This window comes from Rana temporaria, chromosome 5 (genome assembly GCF_905171775.1).
Source record: "Rana temporaria chromosome 5, aRanTem1.1, whole genome shotgun sequence".
In the NCBI taxonomy this organism is placed as follows: Eukaryota; Metazoa; Chordata; class Amphibia; order Anura; family Ranidae; genus Rana; species Rana temporaria.
The window spans coordinates 422,571,823-422,598,184 of NC_053493.1; the positions used below are offsets into that span (position 1 = coordinate 422,571,823).

The 26,362-nt window shown below is 49.2% G+C and overlaps 1 protein-coding gene across 1 annotated transcript in view; it reads left to right on the forward strand.

Annotated features, from left to right (window-relative positions):
* The first annotated feature begins 676 nt into the window (after window positions 1-676).
* LOC120941702 (unconventional myosin-Ig-like) overlaps window positions 677-26,362 on the forward strand; it is a 179,130-nt gene continuing 153,444 nt past the window's right edge. Inside the window, exons 1-4 of the mRNA XM_040355291.1 lie at window positions 677-1,630; window positions 10,082-10,290; window positions 13,633-13,726; window positions 24,386-24,551. Of these exons, the coding sequence (XP_040211225.1) occupies window positions 1,536-1,630; window positions 10,082-10,290; window positions 13,633-13,726; window positions 24,386-24,551 (564 nt within the window). The 5' untranslated portion in view covers window positions 677-1,535. The remainder of the gene's footprint in view (window positions 1,631-10,081; window positions 10,291-13,632; window positions 13,727-24,385; window positions 24,552-26,362) is intronic.

The following is a 26,362-nucleotide window of genomic DNA, read 5'->3' on the forward strand; positions in this document are numbered from 1 at the left end:
GCGTAGAGTATGCAAATTGCATACTCACGCCGATTCACAACCGTACGCGCGCCCTGCGTTCGCATTTTACGTTGTTTACGTTCGTCGGGTTCTGCGTAAGGCTGGCCATGCTATTAGCAGGGGCAGCCAATGCTAAGTATACCCGTCGTTCCCGCGTCGCGATTTTTAAAAATTACGTCGTTTGCGTAAGTGAATCGTGAATGGCGCTGGACGCCATTTACGTTCACGTTGAAGCAAATGACGTCCTTGCGACGTCATTTGCTGCAATGCACGTCGGGAAAGTTTCCCGACGGAGCATGCGCACTACGTTCGGCGTGGGAACGCGCCTAATTTAAATGATCCACGCCCCCTACGGGATCATTTAAATTACGCGCGCTTACGCCGGCTATTTTTACGGAGCGCCCGCGCAAATTACGGAGCTACTGCTTCGTGAATGAAGCGTAGCGCAAGTAATTTACGGAGGCGTAGCGTAAAAACTTTACGCTGCGCCTCCGTAAGAGGGCGCAAATCTACCTGAATCTAGGCCAATGTGTCCCGAGTGCGCGGCCAGTTCCTGCTGAGGGGTCCTGCGGTCTTCCTTATCTGTGCAGCAGATGTGCGGACTGCGCTGTCGCTTCTTCGCATCAGCTTCCCTCCACCGTCCCGCCGTGTGACTCCCCCCCCCCGCCCTAAAACCACACCAGGAAGTCACAGTGGCTTCTGTCATCCTCCTCGCTCTGGTTCCTGTCACTGAGGAGTCACACAGCCACCTCTGATTCTGGATACACAGACAGCCCTCTAATTCTGGATACATGGACACCCCTCTGATTCTGGATACACAGACACCCCTCTGATTCTGGATACATGGACACCCCTCTGATTCTGGATACACACCCCTCTGATTTTGGATACACACCCCTCTGATTCTGGATACACACCCCTCTGATTCTGGATACACGGACACTCCTCTGATTCTGGATACACACCTCTCTGATTCTGGATACACACCTCTCTGATTCTGGATCCCCCCCCCTTTGATTCTGGATACACACACGCCTCTAATTCTGGATACACACACACCCCTCTGATTCTGGATACACACACCCACCTCTGATTCTGGATACACACACACCTCTCTGATTCTGGATACACACCTCTCTGATTCTGGATAAACACCTCTCTGATTCTGGATACACACACACCCCTCTGATTCTGGATACACACACCCACCTCTGATTCTGGATACACACACACCTCTCTGATTCTGGATACACACCTCTCTGATTCTGGATAAACACCTCTCTGATTCTGGATACACACACACCCCTCTGATTCTGGATACACACACCCCTCTGATTCTGGATACACACACGCCTCTAATTCTGGATACACACACACCCCTCTGATTCTGGATACACACACCCACCTCTGATTCTGGATACACACACACCTCTCTGATTCTGGATACACACCCCTCTGATTCTGGATAAACACCTCTCTGATTCTGGATACACACACACCCCTCTGATTCTGGATACACACACCCCGGGGCGGGCATGGCGGAGCAGGAGAGCCTGGAGTTCGGCAAGGCGGACTTTGTGCTGCTGGATAATGTCACCATGGAGGAGTTCATGGACAACCTGAAGCTCAGGTAATTCCGAGAGGCTTTTCCTGTCTGAGCAATGTTTATAAACAATGTTACTTTGTATCTTTCTATCTCCCGTCTGATCAATGTTTATAAACAATGTTACTTTGTATCTCTCTCTCTCCCGTCTGATCAATGTTTATAAACAATGTTACTTTGTATCTCTCTATCTCCTGTCTGAACAATGTTTATAAACAATGTTACTTTGTATCTCTCTATCTCCCGTCTGATCAATGTTTATAAACAATGTTACTTTGTATCTCTGTCTCCCGTCTGATCAATGTTTATAAACAATGTTACTTTGTATCTCTCTATCTCCCGTCTGATCAATGTTTATAAACAATGTTACTTTGTATCTCTCTATCTCCCGTCTGATCAATGTGTATAAACAATGTTACTTTGTATCTCTCTATCTCCTGTCTGAACAATGTTTATAAACAATTAGGTAGATTCAGTAAGAGTTAGGTCGGCTTATCAGTAGATTATCAGTAGATAAGTCGGCCTAACTCAGAATCTGCGCCGACCTATGTTTAAGCGTATGCTCAAACAGAGATACGCTTAAACATATCTAAGATAAGATGGCTTGCGCCGTCCTATCTTAGATTGCAATATTTCGGATGGCCGCTAGGTGGCGCTTCCATTGCGGTCGGCGTAGAATATGTAAATGAGGGGATACGCCGATTCACGAACGTACGCCCGGCCGCCGCAGTAGATTTACGCCGTTTCCGTAAGGCATTAGCAGGCCTAAAGTTATTCCATCTATTAGGTGGAATAACAATGTTAAAGTATGGCCGCCGTTCCCGCCGCGAGATTCGAATTTTTTACGTCGTTTGCGTAAGTCGTCCGCGAATCGGGATTTACGTCGTTTACGTCCGCGTCAAAATCTATAGGCCCGTGCGGCGTACTTAGCCGCAATGCACACTGGGAAATGTAGGCGCACGGCGCACGCGCAGTTAAAAAAAACTTAAAAAACATGAGGTCAAGCCTCATTACCATCAAACACGCCCCCCTCCAACACATTTGAATTCGGCGCCCTTACGCCCGCCCGCTTTAGGCTACGCCGCCGTATATTAGCTGGCAAGTATATTGAGAATCATTACTAGCCTAGCTAATATACGGCGGCGTAGCCTAAACACGCTAAGCTACGCCGCCGCAAGTTTGCACCAATGTACCTGAATCTACCAAAATGTACCTTTGTATCTCTCTATATTCCGTTTGATTAATGTTACTTTGTATCTATCTCCTTTCTGAACAATGTTTATAAACAATGGGGTAGATTCAGGTACAGCTGCGCGCTCCTTACGGAGGCGCAGTGTACCCTTTTTACCCTGCACCTACGCAAATTATTTGCGCTACGCTTCATTCATGAAGCAGTAGCCACGTAATTTGCGTGGGCGCTCCTCAAAAATGCCCGGCGTAAGGGCGCCTAATGTAAATGATCCCGTAGGGGGCGGGAATCAATTAAATTGTAGAGCGCATGCTCCGTCGGGAAACTTTCCCGACGTGCATTGCGGTAAATGACGTCGCAAGGACGTCATTTGCTTCAAAGTGAACGTGAATGGCGTCCAGCGCCATTCACGATTCACTTACGCAAACGACGTGAAATTTAAACCTCGCGACGCGGGAACGACGGGTATACGTAGCATTGGCTGCCCCTGCTTTTAGCATGTGCAGCCTTACGCGAAACCCGACGAACGCAAACTACGTAAACTGCGTACGCAGGGCTCGCGTAACGTTGTGAATCGGTGTTAGTATGCAATTTGCATACTATACGCTGAGCACAACTGGAACGCCACCTAGCGGCCTGCGTAAGAATGCAGCCTACGATATGACGGCATAAGAGCCTTATGCTACACATATCTTAGGCTGCATTCAGCGTAACGAGGTTCCTGAATAAGGAGCATTCGTTACGCCGGGGCAAGTAAGCAATTGCGCTGTGTAACCTATGGTTACACAGACGCAATTGCTTCTTGAATCTGGGCCACTGTTACTTTGTATCTCTCTATCTCCTGTCTGAGCAATGCTAACAAACAATGTTCTTTTGTATCTGTCTATTTCCTGTCTGAACAATGTTTATAAACAATGTTTGATGGCAGCCATTGTGCCATCAAACGTAGCCACTGTGCCCATCAATTGCAGCCAGTGTGCCCATCAAATGCTGCCACTGTGCCCATCAATTGCAGCCAGTGTTCCCATCAAATGCTGCCACTGTGCCCATCAATTGTAGCCAGTGTGCCCATCAAATGCAGCCACTATGCCCTTATCAATTGCAGACGTATCCTATGTTGAGCATGGACGTCGGGCCAGCGTCAAATTTTCCGTCGTTTGCGTAAGTCGTTCGCGAATAGGGCTGGGCGTAATTTCCGTTCACGTCGAAAGCATTGGCTTTTTGCGGGTTAATTTGGAGCATGCGCACTGGGATACGTTCACGGACGGCGCATGCGCCGTTAGCCAAAAACTTAATTTACGTGGGGGTCAGCCTTCATTACCATACAACATGCCCACTGCATGGAGAATTTGAATTCCGCGGGGCTTACGCCGGACCACATACGCTACGCCGCCGTAACTTAGGGCGCAAGTTCTTTCTGAATATGGAACTTGCGCCCTCATTTATGGCGGCGTAACGTATCTGAGATACGCTAGGCCCGCGGAAATTTACGCCGGGCTATTTGAATCTACCCCTATGGCTTTAATCTACCCCTATGGCACCCTATGGGGTGCATCAAACCCCCCCCACCACTGTAATTCAGGCACCCGAAAAGGGGCTGGACGCCTGAATGGGGGGTGGCGGCCATGGATAGATTCAATGCATCAATCTATCCATTAGTCATGGCGGGGGGTGGCTGGAGGGAGGGGGCGGCACCCCCGTGCCCCCTTTAATGGACGCACTGCCACTGGTTGGGGGGGCTCCTTTCCTTGGCACAGAAATATTTATCAACAACATCCCTCAAGAAATCTATGAAGATAAACGAAGTCCACCTTTTCAGACTGCTGGACCGTTGTATGGATTTGTCTCATAGCGTCACGTACCGGGGAGGGGACTGAAATGACGAGGTCGGCCTCTCTTGTATCTCCAGCCCAGGCCCCACAGAGGGCGCCACGGGAGGGGAGGAACACGAGTGCCTGGAGGTGTTGATTGCAGATCCTGTGGCTCTAATAGGCTTCTAAATTGGTAAACAGCGGGGCGCAATGCTGTGCGTTCGCTGTTTACACAGTGGGAATAAATCGCTTCCCTAACACTGACCCGCCTCTCAGCCAATCAGGTGCTCGGGTCTGGTTACCCTGTCACCTGATTGCCTGAAGCGACAGGCGCTGTGATTGGATAGGGGTCCAATCATAGCAGAGATGACGGGAAGAGGACGGGAGAAGACATGGAGGACTCGGGGCGTGGAGGACAGCGCTGAGACAGGTAAGTGCCGGGCCGGGGGGGCACACTGGCAGCATTTAATGGGGCACAGTGGTGGCAATTGATGGGCACACTGGCAGCATTTGATGGGCACACTGGAAGCAATTGATGGGCACACTGGCAGCATTTGATGGGCACACTGGAAGCAATTGATGGGCACACTGGCAGCATTTGATGGGCACACTGGAAGCAATTGATGGGCACACTGGCAGCAATTGATGGGCACACTGGCAGCAATTGATGGGGAACACTGGTGGCAATTGATGGGCACAGTGGTAGCAATTGATGGGGCACACTGGCAGCAATTGATGGGCACAGTGGTGGGAATTGATGGGCACACTGGTGGCAATTGATAGGGCACAGTGGTGGCAATTAATTGGGCACACTGGCAGCAATTTATTGGGCATAGTGGTGGCAATTGATGGGGCACACTGGCAGCAATTGATTGGGCACAGTGGTGGCAATTGATGGGCACACTGGTGGCAATTGATGGGAACAGTGGTAGCAATTGATGGGCACACTGGCAGCAATTGATGGGCACAGTGGTGGCAATTGATGGGCACACTGGTGGCAATTGATTGGGCACAGTGGTGGCAATTTATTGGGCACAGTGGTGGCAATTGATGGGGCACACTGGCAGCAATTGATTGGGCACAGTGGCGGCAATTGATTGGGCACAGTGGTGGCAATTGATTGGGCACAGTGGTGGCAATTGATTGGGCATAGTGGTGGCAATTGATTTTGCACACTGGCAGCAATTGATGGGTACAGTAGCGGCAATTGATGGGGCACACTGGCAGCAGATGATTGGACTGTGCTGCCACTGTGCCCCAAGTGTTGCCACTGTGCCCCAAGTGCTGCCACTTTGCCCCAAATGTTGCCACTGTGCCCCAAGTGTTGCCACTGTGCTCCAAATGCTGCCACTGTGCCCCAAATGTTGCCACTGTGCCCCAAGTGCTGCCACTGTGCACCAAATGTTGCCACTGTGCCCAAAGTACTACCACTGTGCCCCAAGTGCTGCCACTGTGTCCCAAATGTTGCCACTGTGCCCCAAGTGCTGCCACTGTGCCTCAAATGTTTCAACATTTCCCACAAGTGCTGCCACTGTGCCCCAAATGTTGCCACTGTGCCCCAAATGTTGCCACTTTGCCGCCCGCCGTCTGCCCAGCACTTACCTTGTCTCGGGTGGGCAGCGGGTGATGGTGCCCGCTCCTCCTCTCGTCCCCTGCTATGATTGGGCGCCCCCCGATAGGCGTCCAATCACAGAGCCTGTCGTTTCAGCCAATCAGGTGACAGGTAACACAGACCTGATTCACCTCATTGGCTGAGAGGCAGTTCAATGTTAGCAAAGTGAATTCCTTTTATTTGCTACCATACAGCTGAGTGAGAAGCGAACGCGCAGCGTTGCGCCCGCTTCTGACATTTTTGGCTGCCTATTAGAGTCTATTAGGTAGATTCAAGTATGTTGGCGTAACTTTGCGTGGCAAGTACATGATTCACAAAGTACTTGCCTGCTAAGTTACGTCGGCGTAGCCTAAATCGGCGGGCGTAAGGGCGCCTAATTCAAATGTGTTTGAGGGGGGCGTGTTTTATGTTAATGGCGCTTGACCTCACGTTTTTTACGTTTTTTTTTACTGCGCATGCGCCGGGCGCCTACATTTCCCAGTGTGCATTGCAGCTAAGTACGCCACACGGGCCTATTGATTTCGACGTGGACGTAAATGACGTAAATCCTGATTCACGGACTACTTACGCAAACAAAGTAAAAAATTTGAATTTTGACGCAGGAACGGCGGCCATACTTGACATTACTATTCCAATAGGGCCTCTAACTTTACGCGGCCTATCTCTTACGTAAACGGCGTAAAAGTACAGGCCAGGCGTACGTTCGTGAATCGGCGTATCAACTCATTTATATATTCTACGCCGACCGCAATGGAAGCGCCACCTAGCAGTCATCCGAAATATTGCAATCTAAGATAGGACGGCGCAAGCCGTCGTATCTTAGATATGTTTAAGCGTATCTCTGTTTGAGAATACACTTAAACATACGGCGGCGTAGATTCAGAGTTAGGTCGGCTTATCTACTGATACGCCGGCCTAACTCTTTGTGAATCTACCTATATGGCTCTAATCAGGTGCTTCCAAAAATCACCCCGCCACTGTAAGGCCCCGTACACACGAGACGATCGATCCGCTGGAATTGATCCGCGGACCGGCTCCAGCGGATAGATCCCCTGGTGTGTACGATCCAGCGGATCTGTTTCCGCTGATTTTTATCCCCGGGGATGGATTTCCAGCGGATCAAAATTTCTTGACATGCTAAGAAATCGATCCGCTGGAATCCAGTCCAACGGATTGATCCGCTGGTCTGTACAGACTCACCGGATCAATCCGTCCGAATCCATCCCCCGCATGCGTCGTAATGATTCGACGCATGCGTGGAATTCCTTATATGACAGCGTCGCACACGTCGCCGCGGACGGAATTCCGCTGGGATTTTGATTTTGATTTAGTACAACCATGAGATCAAAATCCGCCAGAGGATTTATCCGCGGAAACGGTCCCCCGCGGATAAATCCTCTCGTGTGTACCCGGCCTAAGTCAGGAGCCCGGCTCCCGAAAAGGGACCGGACACCTGAATAGGGGGTGTCAGCAGCGACCATAGATAGATTCATGCAATGCAATGAATATATCTATGGTAATTAAAGCGGTGTCAGGAGAGAGAGGGGGGGGGGGGGGGCGCTCCTGCGCCACTTTATGGACGCACTGCCGCTGAATAAATCTCTTTGCATTCAAAAAGTGTCTGGCGCCCATCACTTCAGCTTGTATTACACCCACCATGCCTTGTAACACACTGCACCCAGAAGGATGTCAGCTCTCCCTGACTCTGGAGGTCACCATTAGGACCTGACTACTTATAGAAGGGTGGAGCGGGGCGGATGGTAAGGAAACAGACGATCGCCCAGCTGGCAGAAGGAGATGCAGTCCGAGGTCTGAAGATAAGAGTGAGACATTTCCTGAGTGCCCCCCCCACTGGTGACACCGCAGGATGAGCCAATCAGTGGTGACTCAGAAAAACTTTCACCCAGTTCCTCTATTGCCGGGGCCGGTTGGGCCGGTCACATGGTATGACCATTTTAGAAGAACCATCTTATTTTTAAAGCTATTTTGCCGCTGAGGACACATGCCGCTGCTGCTGAGGATCATGGGACATTCAGCTCTCAGGAATATAAGATCGGTTTTGCAGGTTCGCTCAGTCTGAACCGACCACAAAGTGAGCGCAGTGCAGCCTCCCGAGAAGGACTTCACTTCCCGAGAACCATCACCACCAGTCTTATCTAGAAGCAATCAAAACACAGTGTCACGGTAATCCTTACAGCCACTTGCTAGTGGCGGGTTGGACCGATTTTATTTGGACCCCCTTGCTAGTAGCAGGTTGGACCCCCTTTATTAAGTCACCCTTGCTAGTAGCAGGTTGGACCCCCTTTATTAGGTCCCCCTTGCTAGTAGCAGGTTGGACCCCCTTTATTAGTTCCTCCATGCTAGTAGCGGGTTGGACCCCCTTTATTAGGTCCCCCTTGCTAGTAACGGGTTGGACCCCCTTTATTAGTTCCTCCATGCTAGTAGCGGGTTGGACCCCCTTTATTAGGTCCCCCTTGCTAGTAACGGGTTGGACCCCCTTTATTAGTTCCTCCATGCTAGTAGTGGGTTGGACCCCCCTTTATTAGGTCCCCCTTGCTAGTAGAGAGTTGGACCCCCTTTATTAGTTCCTCCATGCTGGTAGTGGGTTGGACCCCCCTTTATTAGGTCACCCTTGCTAGTAGCAGGTTGGACCCCCTTTATTAAGTCACCCTTGCTAGTAGCAGGTTGGACCCCCTTTATTAGGTCCCCCTTGCTAGTAGCAGGTTGGACCCCCTTTATTAGTTCCTCCATGCTAGTAGCGGGTTGGACCCCCTTTATTAGGTCCCCCTTGCTAGTAACGGGTTGGACCCCCTTTATTAGTTCCTCCATGCTAGTAGCGGGTTGGACCCCCTTTATTAGGTCCCCCTTGCTAGTAACGGGTTGGACCCCCTTTATTAGTTCCTCCATGCTAGTAGTGGGTTGGACCCCCCTTTATTAGGTCCCCCTTGCTAGTAGAGAGTTGGACCCCCTTTATTAGTTCCTCCATGCTGGTAGTGGGTTGGACCCCCCTTTATTAGGTCACCCTTGCTAGTAGAGAGTTGGACCCCCTTTATTAGGTTCTCCTTGCTAGTAGCCGGTTGGACCGCCTTTATTAGGTCCCCCTTGCTAGTAGCAGGTTGGACCGCCTTTATTAGGTCCCCCTTGCTAGTAGCCGGTTGGACCCCCTTTATTAGGTCCCCCTTGCTAGTAGCGGGTTGGATCCCTTTTATGAGGTCCCCCTTGCTAGTAGCAGGTTGGACCCCCTTTATTAGGTCCTCCTTGCTAGTAGCGGGTTGGACCCCCTTGATTAGGTCACCCTTGCTAGTAGCGGATTGGACCCCCTTTATTAGGTCCCACTTGCAAGTAGCAAGTTGGACCCCCTTTATTAAGTCCTCCTTGCTAGTAGCGGGTTGGACCCCCTTGATTAGGTCCCCCTTGCTAGTAGCGGGTTGGATCCCTTTTATGAGGTCCCCCTTGCTAGTAGCAGGTTGGACCCCCTTTATTAGGTCCTCCTTGCTAGTAGCGGGTTGGACCCCCTTGATTAGGTCCTCCTTGCTAGTAGAGGGTTGGACCCCCTTTATTAGGTCCCCCTTGCTAGTAGCGGGTTGGACCCCCTTTATTAGGTCCCCCTTGCTAGTAGAGAGTTGGACCCCCTTTATTAAGTTCGGAACTAATTGAATTGCACATGTCTAGCGCTCTCTGCTTCTCCCCCTTCCGGATGCCCACATAACAAACCACTTGGTATGAGGTCACATGTACGGTCCCGGGAGGAATTTTATCTCCAATATCTTCATTTCTGCAGAATTTCTTTGGCTTTTCCCTGTGACTCTTATTATTTATAGTCTTTGGTTCCCTCAATGCTCATTTGCCATGTTGTGTCTCCGCAGGTTTGAGCGCGGGAGAATCTACACATACATCGGAGAAGTGGTGGTGTCCGTAAACCCGTATAAATCCATGGACCTGTATGGGAAAGAAATGATCGAATATTACCGCGGGAGAGAGCTGTACGAGAGACCGCCGCACCTGTACGCCGTTGCTGACGCGGCATACAAGGCCATGAAACGCCGGGCGAAAGACACGTGCATCGTTATCTCAGGTAGACTGTAACTGGGAATCACTATTAGAAGACTCACCAGTATGTATAAGAGATTGAAATTTATATGCAGCATAGAAGTCAACAGAGGCCACTTATGCATTTTACTGGTGGCTTAAAGAAGACCTGTTTTGTGAATGCTGCCCAGTCACCAGTATTGCCTGTGGACCCCCCACAGATGGTATTGTCCCCATTACTGAATAACTATGCCTTGTTCTGCACTGTCTGTCTCTGTGTTGGTGGTGGCTTTGCTTTTGTGAACTGATGTATGGCGGGGTAGTGATGAAGAAGCAGGGAGATCCTTGCACTGCAGTTTTTCAGGTATAGCTTCCTCTCCAGCAAGGAGAACAGTACAGTAGTGACATCACCAAATATCACTCCAATTCTCCTGAGACTACCAGGCTCAAAAGCAGGGAGATCCTTGCACTGCAGGTTCTTAAGAACAGCTTGGCCAAGATCTTGGCCATCATGTAAAGGTAGACAGATCTTAGCCATCACATCAAGGTAGATAGGTCTTGGCCATCATGTCAAGGCAGGCAGGCCTTGGCCATCACATCAAGGTAGATAGGTCTTGGCCATCATGTCAAGGCATATAGATCTAAAAAGGGGGGGATAGGGTTGGGACTTTAGATGAGGCATATGATAGAAACTACCACAGGCCTCCATCCCTTGAAATGGTTAAAAGGGGGGAGGTTTGGGGACTTTAAATGAGATGCGTTTTTAGCAGTATGCAATTAAATATATATATTTTTAGGAGACTTTAAAATTCATAGTTAGGACTGCAGTACACGGAGTGCCTTGACGTTGGCCTGCAGCTTACTACAGGTATTTGCAAATACATGCAACTAAACCTCTGTTTTTAATGCAAACAGCTAGACAGATTAATTTGGTTTAGTGCTTTTTTGATTGGTAACTTTGAGCCTGGCTATTATGGAAACATTTTTTATATTCCATATATATATATATATTTAATCGCATACTGCTAAAAACGCCTCTCATTTAAAGTCCCAAAACCTCCCTCCCTTTTATCCATTTACTGGGATGGAGGCCTGTGGTAGTTTCTATCATATGCCTCATCTAAAGTCCCAACCCTATCCCCCCCTTTTTTGACACTATCCAGGGATGGAGATGCGTTTCAGGAGTGGAATAAAGTGCCTCCACAGATCTACCACCGACAGTTAAATATGCATTTAAATTTTTTGACTAGCTGACCCAGATTGATGTGGTCCGCCTTTAGTTTGGTTGTGTTTTGGTTTGGTAGGCATGTTTGGTTCCACTCCTGCATTTCTTTGGTTTTTCCAGTGCTCTTTTTTGCCAGATCAACTATAGGTTGGGACGGATTTAGGTGATCACCTTACCCCTACCTATTGATTAGCACTCTTGTACTCCTTTTTAGGAGACTTTAAAATTCATAGTTAGGACTGCAGTACACGGAGTGCCTTGACGTTGGCCTGCAGCTTACTACAGGTATTTGCAAATACATGCAACTAAACCTCTGTTTTTAATGCATACAGCTAGAGAGATTAATTTGGTTTAGTGCTTTTTTGGTTGGTAACTTTGAGCCTGGCTATTATTGAAACATTTTTTATATTCCATATATATATATTTAATCGCATACTGCTAAAAACGCATCTCATTTAAAGTCCCCCCCTTTTTAGGCATATAGATCTTGTCCACCCTGTCAAGGCAGACAGGCCTTGGCCATCACATCAAGGTGGATAGGTCTTGGCCATCATGTCAAAGCAGATAGATCTTGGCCATCACATCAAGGTAGATAAGTATTGGCCATCATGTCAAGGCAGATAGGTCTTAGCCATCATGTCAAGGCAGATTAATCTTGGTGATCTTGTAAAGGGCAGAAACACCTTGGCCATCACATCAAGGTAGATAGGTCTTGGCCATATTGTCAAAGCAGATAGGTCTTGGCCATCACATCAAGGCAAATAAGTCTTGGCCATCACGTCAAGACACATAGGTCTTGGCCATCAGTTCAAGGCAGATAGATCTTGGTCATCTGGTCAAGGCAGAAATGCCTTGGCCATCACATCAAGGTAGATAGGTCTTGGCCATCTTATTAAGGCAGATAGATCTTGGCCATCACATCAAGGTAGATAAGTCTTGGCTATCATGTCAAGGTAGAAAGATCTTCGCCATCGTGCCAAGGCAGTTAGGTCTTGGCCATCATGTCAAGGTAGATAGATCTGGGCCGTCACATCAAGGTAGATAGGTCTCGGCCATCTTGTCAAGGCAGATAGATCTTGGCAATCTTGTCAAGGCAAATAGGCGTTGGCCAACACATCAAGGTTGATAGATCTTGGCCATCACATCAAGGTAGATAGATCTTGGCCATCATGTCAAGGTACAGTATCTCACAAAAGTGAGTACACCCCTCACATTTTTGTAAATATTTTATTCTATCTTTTCATGTAAAGTAGTGAGTGTACAGCTTGTGTAACAGTGTAAATTTGCCGTCCCCTCAAAATAACTCAACACACAGCCATTAATGTCTAAATCACAACAAAAGTGAGTACACCACTAAGTAAAAATGTCCAAATTGTTCCCAATTAGCCATTTTCCCTCCCCGGTGTCATGTGACTCATTAGTGTTACAAGGTCTCAGGTGTGAATGGGGAGCAGGTGTGTTAAATTTGGTGTTATCGCTCTCACTCTCTCAATCTGGTCACTGGAAGTACAACATGGCGCCTCATGGCAAAGAACTCTCTGAGGATCTGATATAAAGAATTGTTGCTCTACATAAAGATGGCCGAGGATATAAGAAGATTGGCAAGACCCTGAAACTGATCTGCAGCCCGGTGGCCAAGACCATCAAGCGGTAAAACAGGACGGGTTCCCCTCAGAACAGGTCTCGCCATGGTCCACCAAAGAAGTTGAGGTCACGTGCTCAGCTCATATCCAGAGGTTGTCTTTGGAAAATAGACGTATGAGTGCTGCCAGCATTGCTGCAGAGGTTGAAGGGGTGGGGGGGTCAGCCTGTCAGTGCTCAGACCATATGCCACACACTGCATCAAATTGGTCTGCATGGCTGTCGTCCCAGAAGGAAGCCTCTTCTAAATATGATGCACAAGAAAGAGCCGCAAACAGTTTGCTGAAGACAAGCAGACTAAGGACATGGATTACTGGAACCGCGTCCTGTGGTCTGATGAGACCAAGATAAACTTACTTGGTTCAGATGATGCTACAGCGCCTGGGTCAGCTTCCCCTCCTGCCCATCCCTTGTCCCGGCCCTGGCGCCAATAGCTGATTAGCACCACTTTTAGCCTCATACAGCTGAACACAGTTTTTCCCTGAACAGAAGCTGACCCCTTGTGTGTTCTTTCCCCTGCAGGAGAGAGTGGAGCTGGGAAGACAGAGGCCAGCAAATACATCATGCAATACATTGCCGCCATCACCAACCCCACCCAGAGAGAGGAGGTGGAACGGTAAGTCTGCGGTAACTGGATAACATGGTGGGATGTCAGCGCTCACTTACTCCTGGGAAGCCTGGGCACATTTTTGAAGTTTTACAATAACAGGGTTTTGTGATTTCCAGAGGTTCTCCAGAATAGAGTTATTACTAGACACCCACCCAAGAAGGAAAAACGGAAAATTGTATACTCACCTTTCCGTAATTTTCCTTTCCTGACGCATCTTCATGGCAGCACACACTGGGTTGTGACTCCGCCCCCACAACCTGACAGGATTGGTTAGCTATAAATTTGAAGGGGAGACGCCCCGCACCATTCTCTGTATATATCATCATAAAACAATAGGGCGGGCATCTGTGTGCTGCCATGAAGATGCGTCAGGAAAGGAAAATTACGGAAAGGTGAGTATACAATTTTCCGTTTTCCTGACGCATTCATGGCAGCACACACTGGGAAATAACTCGCCAGTCGGGAGGGTGCAAGAAAACAGTAATATTTATTCTCTATAGCGCTGAGGAATTGGCTCTAAGAACAGATCTGCCAAAGTCGACGGTAGCCAGGAGAGCAGAATCCACTCTGTAGTGAGAAATTAAGATGTGTTGGGAAGACCAAGTTGCTGCTCTGCCTATGGTTTCCGGTGAAATCCCGCAAAATGCTGCCCAAGAAGTGGCCACTGCTCCTGTCGAATGAGCCCTAATGCTCTTTAGGAGTCGTAAGTTGCTGGATGGAATAGGTCTCCGCGATAGCACTAACAACCAAGAGGTAATGGTACGGGAGGTAGCTGGCTGACCTCGTCTGCTCCCGTGTGGGATAATTAAGACAGAATCCGTCTTCCTGAGATGTAGCTGTGAAGTAACTGGAGATGGTAGACTTGACATCCTAGTCATGGGACTCGCCCCTCTCATTAGTAAAAGATGGAAGGACGATGTCCTGGTTATAATGAAAGGAGGAAGTTACCCTTGGATAAAAATGGTCTGAGGGCTTCAGAACCACTCTGTCAGGGGAGAACACTAAATAGGGGTTCCGTAGCCATAAGTGCTTGTATCTCCGACGTCCTCTTAGCTGAGGTGATCGCAATACGGGAAGCCATCTTCAGAGCTAGGTTCCACGGTGAGACTAAGTTGAATGGAGAAAAGGGTGGATTGGACAGGGCCTCGAGTACTACACAGAGATCCCCTTTTGGAAAGGCTGGCCTCCTAGGTGGTCTGATCTTACGCAGGCCCTGAGGAACAGAGTGACCGGATGATGAAGAGCCCATCTAGTACCCGTCATGCTGAAAGGGCGGATACTTGCACCTTCAGGGTACCCGGGCCCGGGCCCTTGTTAAGCCCTGACTGAAGAAATTCAAGAATTTGAGATGGGATTCCAATCTCTTTGCTGCGACGACACGAACCTCTCCCAGATCCTAGTATAGGTGACATCAGTGGAGCTCCTTAGAGCTTGTAATAAGGTTGATATTACCTCCTGAGAGTATCCTAGTTCCCCTAACCTAGCCCTCTCAACTTCCAAGCTGGCAAATGCAGCTTCTCTGGGCTGGATGGAAGAATTGCCTCTGATGTATGAGATCCCAGGTTACTGGAAGATGTATTGGAGGCCGCGTACCTAGTTGTAGCAGGGTCGTAAACCCTGGCCTCCTCGGTCGTAACGGTATTAGTACAATAACCGTGGCTGAGGACCTCCGAAGTCGGGACAGGAATCTTGTAATCCGAGAAGTTGGAAGAAAAATGTACCCCAGCTCGAAGCTCCATGGAAGAGCTAGGCAGTTTGTCCCTTCGGCTGATGGAAAGTGAGCTCTGGACAGGAACCTCTGACACTTGGAGTTCTTTGGCGTGGCCGCTAGGTCGACTTCTGGTATTCCACAAGTTTTCGTAAGAATGGAGAATACCTGTTGGTTCAGGGACCATTCGTTGTTTGAAAGTGTCTCTCGGCTTAGGTAGTTGGCCAACGAATTCTGTGTTGCCGGGACATACACTGCCCATAGATCTAACAGGTGCACTTGTGCCCTTTCCAATATGGGCAAGCTTCCTCTTGAAGCGTGCGACTCCTGATGCCCCCCTGTATCTGGATACATGACACCGCTACTTGTTGTCCATCCTGATCAGGACACTCTTCCCCTCTAGAAGAGGCGCAATGGCCAGGAGAGCCTGAAAGGCTGCTCTGAGCTCTAAAATATTTGACACTATGCCCTGAGCCCGAAAGTGCCACTGTCCTTGGGCTACTTGGTCTAGATAGTGTGGACCCCATCCCCCCTGGCTGGCGTTCGATGTTACTACTTCTGGACTTGGGGGAACTATTGGAATGGACTCCCTGAGGTTGGACGGGTGTGTCCACCACCATACTAATTGCTTTACCCAGTTCGGGATGTGAATGGTTTGGAGTATTGACGTTCCATTCCACTGCCTGAGAAAGGAGTTCTGTAAGACTTGCATGTGTCACAGGGGCCACTGTATCAAAGGTATGGATGCTGACATGGACCCCCGGGTACTGAGGCAGGCTCTGACAGTAGACGTCTGGATGATAGCAGATTCTGTACCTTCTGGAGTAAGGGCTTCAGCCTCTCTTGAGGGAGTTGCACCCGGTACAACCTGGTATATTATTCTGCCCCTAGGAACACCCTGACTTGCTGAATGCTCTGGGTGCTGAGGCGATGCCGAATGGGGGGCACCAAAATTGGAAATGAGATTGATAGATTGAGAACCGAAGGGACCTCTGGAAGGCGGGATGATCGGGACGTGAAGGTAAACGTCCGAAAAATCTAGGAGATAGCATCCAGTCTCCCACGTCCACTGTCAACAAAATGGACTGAAGGCTTTTCCAATCTGAGGGCCTCTATTTTGATCGTCTGTTGAACCTCTTTAGGTCCAGGACTGGACGTAGATCCCCTGTTTTTTTTTTTTTTTGTACCAGAAATAAAGGGGAATAAAACCCCCTCCCTTTCTGGTGTGGAGGTACTTGGTAGGCTGGAATGTGTTCCCTGGCAATGTGCCCATGAATTTCCAATTGTGACCGGTCTTGATAGAGGATAGTGTCCATGAATCTGTTATACGAGTTGCCCATATCCGAGCGAATCTCTTGAGTCTGGTGCCCACCTGAGCTGGGTGGGCAGACGGACCCTCAAAAAGGACTTCTGCTGTTCCCCGGCTGTGATAGCCTTGGCTTACTGTAAATACATGGAGGGTCGAGTATTCCAGTCCCTCCTAAATTTCCTGCCGGGACGGTAGGATCTAGCATCCCTGTACTTGACAGGAAGATCGCGTCTGTAAGCGGGGCCCTTCTGGGGCTCTGGTCTCCTATCGGAGGGAATCAGCCCGGATTTTCCCCCGGTAACCTTGGAGATGACCAAGTCCATCTTTGTGCCAAATACACTTGAGCCGCCATATGGAGTTTTGCACCAGTAGATTTTGATGCTGTCTCCGCTATCCAGGGTCTCAGCCATAAGGCTCTTCCCAGTCATGAAGTCGCCCCCTCAGGAGCCGTAAGCCAACTTAATTTCCCTGCAGGGAGGAGAATATCTTCCCCTGGTCGGCTCCTTCTAGAATGGAATTCTCAATGTTAGCCGCCCATGCAGCGATAGTTTTAGCTACTGCCGCCGTGGTGATAGCCGGCCTACTAGCGTCTCCTGTCGTGGAGCAGGCTTTCTTCAGTTCTATATTGATTTTACGATCAAGAACGTCCCGGATGGTAACTGCATCTTCAATCGGTAGAGAAACGTCTCTAGCGAGTCGCATTAAAGATGAATCGACCGTAGTTGCATTGATCAAAGAATTGATCCTAGACTCCCACAAGGGGTACAATCTGCAAACTTGTTGCTCATACTGGGCCGCTTATGCGATCTCCCCCACTCATCCTTTATGAGGTTTTCCAGCTCTTTGATGAAGGGAAATGATTCAGGGCCCCCTTTTCAGCACCAGGAAATATTTCTGAACCTTCAGAGGTTCTGCCATAACCCCTTCCCAGCCGATCGCTTCCTCGACTGAATGGGCAAATGGTTCAACTAAAGAAGAGACAGTCCGACGCCTGCTCACACTCCTCATTCTTAGAGAGGGTTTTTGCAGCCTGGCGTAACGGCCGGGTGCTGGGCGATGTGCTTGGGGAAGGATCGCCCACAATTGATCCCTGTGCGATTCTCCTAGGAGCTTAGTATATACTCTGGCCTCTGAATCCTTGGTTACTTCAATGAAGCACGAGCGGCAGGCCAATTCCCCTGGCAAGGCTGGCGCCCCGCATATTTGGCAAACATTTGCTGTGGTGCGGGTAAGATAGCTCCATCTGGGATGAAGGTAATTGTCTGCGGTGGGACCGACTATGACAGGAGTGGCTGTGACGCGAGCGGCTATGCCTTGATTGAAGAAAGCAAGAGGGTAACCTTGAGTGACTTCTTGCGCCTTCTGCCGGAAGCATGGCTAGAATCTCCCTCTGTGCCGCAAACTTGCGTCTTTTGACCCGATAGGGCTACCAAAACTGTAGCGTCAGTGGCCAAGCTCTCTTTTTTGTCTCTTCTCTACTTACCACCTTCTGGACGGCCTCTATACCTGGTCAGCTGATGGTGGTCTGCGAGGGCAGTGGCCCCCATGAGGATAGCAGGGAGACAGCCCGGAAAGGTGGGAAAAAAGAGAGAAGGGAAAACATTACAATATGTCCCCCCCCCCAACATTTATATTTATTAAATATAATGATTTATATACATATATCTATCCTTATTTTATTTTTTATTTTTTGGATTATATTAATTGTTTAATTATGGATATACTTTCTCCTATAATATGTTATAAATTAATATATAAATGTATTATATCTTCTATCCTATTTGTTCCTATTTTTTTTTTTTTTGGTTTTTTTTTTTTTGTGTAATCAATTGGCCCAGGCTGAACTGGGACGAGCCTGCACACACCTGGTGCAATCTTCACTCTGAGTAGAGCAGAGCAGCAGGACTGCAGCCAGAACTACAGAGCGATAGGAGTGTTTCCTTTTTTTTTTTTTTTTTTAAACGGCGCCGCCATTTGGAAGAGGGCAGAGGAGACCGGCGGCATCATCACTGAGCTGCGTGCATGCGCAGAGCGCTGAGGGGTACGCGGCGGTGACCCCGAGAGTATGGGGTGTCAGAGGAACCACAGGGCTCAGCAGAGCTGAGAAAAAAACAACAGGCAGGCAAAGGTACAAAATGGACTAACCTTAGGTGGCAAATGTAATGATACAAATACCTTTGTGGAAGCACACACTGCACTGGAAGGAAAGACAGAGCGAAAGTGGGGGCCACTGCGAGATTTGAAGCTTCTTTAAAGCTTGCTACAGATGCCAGTATAATTCCAGAGCCCCTGAGACCACCAGAACGGGGGTTCCCACCATAAAGCTCATTTAGAGACTGTACAGGAGGGACTTCCAAACAGGAGAGGCTGAACCTGCTGGGGCGATCTGCGGTAAGAGGCATGCTTCTTGCTTGTTCGTCCAATCTGTCAGGTGAGGATAAAAAAAGAGAATGGTGCGGGGCGTCTCCCCTTCAAATTTATAGCTAACCAATCCTGTCAGGTTGTGGGGGCGGAGTCACAACCCAGTGTGTGCTGCCATGAATGCGTCAGGAAAACTTGAATTAGGACCATCATATTATATTTTGGTGAATGACGGAAGTGACCTGGCCAGGCTCTCTTCCATTCATAGCACAAGATCAAGAAGAAATCTATGTTGCCTTGGAACATCTCAAATTATGACCTTCATTATAGAGAACATTTTACTGTCTTAAAAGTGATGGAGGGGGACTGGACATGGGACAAAACCAACTATCAATATTTCCCTTTACTGAAGACTGGAGAGGAAGTAGAGGAGAGACTGCCCTAAAATAACCCAGCTGGGGAGGTGTCATTCATAGATACAATAGGTCTTGGCCATTCCGTCAATATAGATAGATCTTGGCCACCATGCCAAGGTAGATAGATCTTGGTGATCATGTCTAGGTAGATAGATCTTGGCCATCATGTCAAAATAGATAGATAGATCTTGGCCATCATGTCAAGGTAGATACATTTTTGCCATCACATAAAGGTAGACAGATCTTGGTGATCATGTCAAGGCAGATAGGTCTTCACCATCATGTCAAGGTAGATAGATCTTGGCCATCATGTCAAGGGTAGATAGGTTTTGACCATCATGTCAAGGTAGATACAGTAGATATTGACCGTCATGTCAAGGTAGATAGGTCTTGGTCATAGCTTAGGGACTAATGTCCAGGGAGGCCAACCAATAATAATGTATTGTCAAGACAGAAAAGTCCCAAACTCTTCAGAGAGAAATGAAAGAAGAGAAATTGTTTTCACAAGTATGATATACGTCTTAGGAAATGACTACCATATATGATACTGAAAGGAAACACAGACTACCATTGGATGACTTCAGCCGGCTACAAAGTAATGACTCAGATGTGACAGTCAGAGCCGTCCCTGATACTTGAGTCATTTGTACAGCAGCCCCCATCCTCCTCACTGAGGGTAACCACACAACTCATTTCTAATACTTGCATGCCTCTTCGTCATCATGTGCACTATTTGGTGGACCAAAATGTTTCCTTTATTCATTTCAAAAGATTTTACACCTCCAGACTACGAGCTTTTACTTCAGATCTTTATCAGATTTACTTCAATCGTCTGAAGTTTTGTCTTTTGAAAATGTTTCTCTATATCTGTACTATATATAAAACTAATCGCTTCCAAATCCTGTGCGTTCCCTGGGTTACACTGACACGCGTCTCAGCCAATCAGGTTTCACCGGGTCTGGTTACCAGTAACCCGATTGGCTGAAGCGACATCGAGGGCGGGACTCGGGAGAAGACATTGAGGGAGTGTGGAGGGAGGATGGCTGACACGAGAAAGGTAAGTGGTGGGCGACGGGGGGGCAGGGGGGGGGAGGAAAGAATCTGGCGATTTTTGAGGGGGCAAACTGGCGGCAATTGATGGGCACAGTGGCGACAATTGATGGGCACAGTGGCGGCAATTGATGGCATAGTGGCGACAATTGATGGGCATAGTGGCGACAATTGATGGGCACAGTGGCGATAATTGATGGCACAGTGGTGACAATTGATGGGCACAGTGGCGACAATTGATGGCATAGTGGCGACAATTGATGGCATAGTGGCGACATAGCTTAGTGGCGACAATTCATGGGCACAGTGGCGACAATTGATGGCATAGTGGCGACAATTCATGGGCACAGTGGCGACAATTGATGGCATGGCACAGTGGCTGCGTTTGATGGCACAGTGGCGACAATTGATGGCACAGTGGTAACAATTGATGGCATGGCACAGTTGCGACAATTGCTGGCCTGGCACAGTTGCGACAATTGATGGGCACAGTGGCGACAATTGATGGCACAGTACAATTCATGGGCACAGTGGCGACAATTGATGGCATGGCACAGTGGCTGCGTTTGATGGCATGACACAGTGGCTGCGTTTGATGGCACAGTGGCGACAATTGATGGCACAGTGGTGACAATTGATGGCATGGCACAGTTGCGACAATTGCTGGCCTGGCACAGTTGCGACAATTGATGGGCACAGTGGCGACAATTGATGGCACAGTGGCGACAATTGATGGGCACAGTGGCGACAATTGATGGCACAGTGGCGACAATTGATAGGTACAGTGGCTGCGTTTGATGGGCACAGTGGCGGCAAAAGATGGGCACAGTAGCTTGCGTTAGATGGGCACAGTGGTGACAATTGATAGGCACAGTGGCTGCGTTTGATGGGCACAGTGGCGGCAATTGATAGGCACAGTGGCTGCGTTTGATGGGCACAGTGGTGGCAATTGATAGGCACAGTGGCTGCGTTTGATGGGCACAGTGGTGGCAATTGATAGGCACAGTAGCTGCGTTTGATGGGCACAGTGAGGCTGCAATTGATGTTGCGCCCCCCCCAAAAAAAAATTTGAGCACCAGCCGCCACTGCTAAAAACATTCGATTTTTGCCTCCATTCGCGCAGAACGAAGGTAGCGCAGTTTCGGTGGATGAATAGCTCTGCAATTGTTTAATAAATACACCCCTAACTCTTACCAACATGAGTCTAGAGGTTCTCATAGACACGGAACTGTAGTGGCTTGGGGCTGGACTACGGGAGCTCCTCTGATCCTGACGTCTGTAGCCACCCTCAGACCCTGCTAGATGCTGAAATCTGACGTCCTATTCTGGGAAAGAGAAAAGTCGTGTTGTAAAAATGTTGTTGACTGAAATTGTTTCCTTACCAAATTAGCGAAGGCAACTCAACGGAGCTCCCTGCCACCAAGGCGTTGCCCATTATGGGCGAAGTACAGGTTCACTTTAAGCTGACCAGTGGCGGCTGGTGGTCAAAATTTTTGAGGGGGCGCAAACAAACTGAAAAAAAAACATCAATTGCAGCCACTGTGCCCATCAAAGGCAGCCACTGTGCCATCAAACGCAGCCACTGTGCCCATCAAAGGCAGCCACTGTGCCATCAAATGCAGCTACTTTGCCCATTAAATGCAGCCACTGTGCCCATCAAGTGCAGCCACTGTACCCATAATTTGCCACCACTGTGCCCATTAAATGCTGCCACTCTGCCCACCAAGCGCAGCCACTCTGCCCATCAAGCGCAGCCACTGTGCCATCAAGCACAGCCACTGTACCCATGAACTGCCGCCACTTTGCCCATCAAGCGCAGCCCCTGTACCCATACATTGCCACCACTGTGCCCATCAAGCACAGCCACTGTGCCATCAAACGCAGCCACTGTGCCCATCAAATGCAGCCACTGTACCATCAAATTCAGCCACTGTGCCCATCAATTGCCACCACTTTGCCCATCAAACGCTGCCACTGTGCTATCAAGCGCAGCCAATGTGCCTATCAAGAGCAGCCACTGTACCTATAAATTGCCATCACTGTGCCATCAAACGCAGCTACTGTAACCATCAATTGCTGCCAGTGTGCCCCATCAATTGCCGCCAGTTTTCCCCATCACTTGCCGCTACTGTGCCCATCAAACGCAGCCACCGTACCCATAAATTGTCACCAATGTGCCCATTAAATGCTGCCACGGTGCCCATCAAGTGCAGCCACTCTACCCATAAACTGCCACCACTGTGCCCATCAAGTGCAGTCACTGTACCCATAAATTACCACCACTGTGCCCATTAAACACAGCCACTGTGCCCATCAAGTGCAGCCACTGTGCCATCAAGCGCAGCCACTGTACCCATAAATTGCCGCCACTGTGCCATCAAGTTCAGCCACTGTGCCATCAAACGCAGCCACTGTGCCCATCAAGCCAGGCCACTGTGCCATCAAACCCAGCCACTTTCCACATAAATTGCCACCACTGTGCCCATTAAACACTGTCATTGTGCCATCAAGCATAGCCACTGTGCCCATCAAACGCAGCCACTGTGCCCATGAAACACAGCCACTGTGTCCATCAAGCGTAGCCACTGTGCCCATCAAACGCAGCCACTGTGCCCATCAAATACAGCCACTGTGTCCATCAAACGCAGACACTGTGCCATCAAACGCAGACACTGTACCCATGAATTGCCACCACTGTACCCATGAATTGCCACCACTGTGCCCATTAAACGCTGTCACTGTCCCATCAAGCGCAGCCACTGTACCCATAGATTGCCGCCACTGTAACCATCAAATGCTGCCAGTGTGCCCATCCTGCCCGGCCCTTACCTGTCTCGGGTCACGGCGATGTCCTCCAGGCTCTCTCCGAGTCCTTGATGTCTTCTCCTGTCCTCTTCTGCTATGATTGGATGCCTGATAGGCGTCCAATCACAGCGCCTGTCGCTTCAGCCTGTCAGGTGACAGGTAACCAGACCCTGGTGCACCTGATTGGCTGAGAGGCGGGTCAGTGTTAGGAAAGCGATTTATTTGCTTTCCTAACACACAACACTGTGTAAACAGCGAACACAGAGCATTGCGCCTTTTGTTTACCAATTAAGAAGCCTATGAGAGCCCACGGCACTAATCAGGCACTTCCAGAAACACCCGACCGCTGTAATTCAGATGCCCGGTGCCCGACAAGGGGCTGGACACCTGAATAGGTCGCGGCAGCGGCGACAATAGATAGATTCATGCAATGCATGGATCTATCTATTGGTGATTGACGGGAACAGGAGAGAGGGGGCGGCGCTCCTGCGCCCTCTATAGACGCACCGCCACTGAGCTGGACACTCCTAGGAGGTTGTCCTCCAAGCACCTCAAGAACTTCCATCATTTCACTTCCCCGGTTCAGACCCAGATAGAACCGGTGCTTGGTACCACCCTTAACCATATTACCAATCCTCTCCAGGGTGAAGAACGTTCTCTTGAAATCCAACTGCGCCCACTATGGACGCACCACCACTGAGCTGGACGCTCCTAGGAGGTTGTCCTCCGAGCACCTCAAGAACTTCCATCATTGGTTATCTTCACCGGTTCAGACCCAGATAGAACCGGTGCTTGGTACCACCCTTAACCATTTCACCAATCCTCTCCAGGGTGAAGAACGTTCTCTTGAAATCCAACTGCATCCTCTAGGGACGCACCGCCACTGAGCTGGACACTCCTAGGAGGTTGTCCTCCGAGCACCTCAAGAACTTCCATCATTTCACTTCACCAGTTCAGACCCAGATAGAAGAAGCCTGCTTGGTACCACCCTTAACCATATTACCAATCCTCTCCAGAGTGAAGAACGTGCTCTTGAAATCCAACTGCGTCCTCGAAGCTTTCGGAAACGCCAAAACCAACCGGAACGACAACTCCAGTAGATTCGGCAAATACATGGACATCAACTTTGACTTCAAGGGGGACCCAACGGGAGGACACATCAACAATTACCTGCTGGAAAAGGTGAGCCAAACCGTACAGAGGGGTTCCCTTACCTCCCGTGCCAGGCACGCCCCCTCTAGGGCTTTCCCTGAACTTCATTGAACTTCCAAATGACTAATTTCACCCTCGCTAAAGTTTCGTCTAATTCGGCTTCAGGTGTTCAGGGGTGGATTCAGTAAGCAATTGCGTCTGCGTAACCATAGTTACGCAGCGCAATTGCTTAGTTGCGCCGGCGTATCGACTGCTCCTGATTCAGAAAGGTCGATACGCCCATTGCAGCCTAAGATATGCGTGGCATAAGTCTCTTATGCCGTCGTATCGTAGGCTGCATTCTTACGATGGCCGCTAGGTGCCGTTCCCGTAGTGGTCAGCGTAGAGTATGCAAATTGCATACTCACGCCGATTCACAACCCTACGCGCCCGCCGTACGCATTTTACGTCGTTTGCGTTCGTCGGGTTCCGCGTAAGGCTGCTCATGCTATTAGCAGGGGCAGCCAATGCTACGTATACCCGTCGTTCCCGCGTCGCGATGTTTGAAAATTACGTTGTTTGCCTAAGTGAATCGTGAATGGCGCTGGACGCCATTTACGTTCACGTTGAAGCAAATGTACCCCCCTGATGGCGGCCCTGGGGACGGGTTCCCCTGCTGACAGCAGAATAAAAAAACAAAGGGATTGCCAGTAGATATGTGCACTGCCGAAAAATGTGTTAGTTTTCGTTTCATACATATTTTTGCTTTTTTTCGGAAATTGGAATTACCGAGATTTAAAATTTCAGGGGCCAGATTCAGAAAGCATTTACTTTGCCGTAATTTCAAATGTGCGCCGTTGCATCTTTGCGCCGATTCACAAAGCGAGATACGTCCAAAAACATGGCTTCAGCTGTCCGACGTAACTTGCCTACGCCGGCGTATTGTGGGCTCATAGTTACGCCAGACGCATTCGGCGTTCCCATTATAAATATGCAAATGACCTAGATACGCCGATTCACGAACGTACTTGCGCCCGGCGTATTAACATACGCTGTTTACGTAAGGCGTACAACTGGCGGAACTTTACCCCTCATAAAGCAGGGGTAAGTCATGTTAAGGTATGGACGTCGGAACGACCGTCGAAATTTACGTCGTTTACGTAAGTCGTACGTGAATAGGGCTGTGCGTAAGTTACGTTTACGTCGTAGGCAGTGTTCGTCGTATCTTAGGCATTCTAGCCCTGACGTGATTTTGAGCATGCGCACTGGGATACGTCCATGGACGGCGCATGCGCCGTTCGTTCGGCCCCTCGTTTACATGGGGTCACGGCTCATTGTAATACAACACGCCCGCTGCCTTGATAATTTGAATTAGGCGGGCCATTTACGCTACGCCGCCGTAACTTAGGGCGCAAGTTCTTTCTTTCGCCCGCCGAAAGTTACGCCATTCTTTCTGAATCCGGGCCCGGATGTTTCAAATTTCGGAAGTTTCACATTTCAGAAATTTCAAATTTCGGAAATTACACATTTACGCATTTCCGAAATTCAGAATTTCCGAATTCGCAATTTGGAATTCAAAAATTTGAAAATTCTAAAAAAAAATCCAGCGTCAATCGCGATGAACGACGGCCGCGGATCTGAACGGAAAAGAAATAAAATAAACCTGCACTGATGCTTGGCTCCTGCTGAAAGACAGCTCTGCCCCTAAATAATCAAAGGGGCAGAGCCACCAGATGATGTCACCGGATGACCCCGCCCCCTTATGATGTCATCGACCCAGCATGCCTCCCCCATGTTGAGGGCACGTGGCCTGGTAAGGTTTAGGAAGGGGGGAGCGCTCACTTGTCCCCTCCCATTTTTTC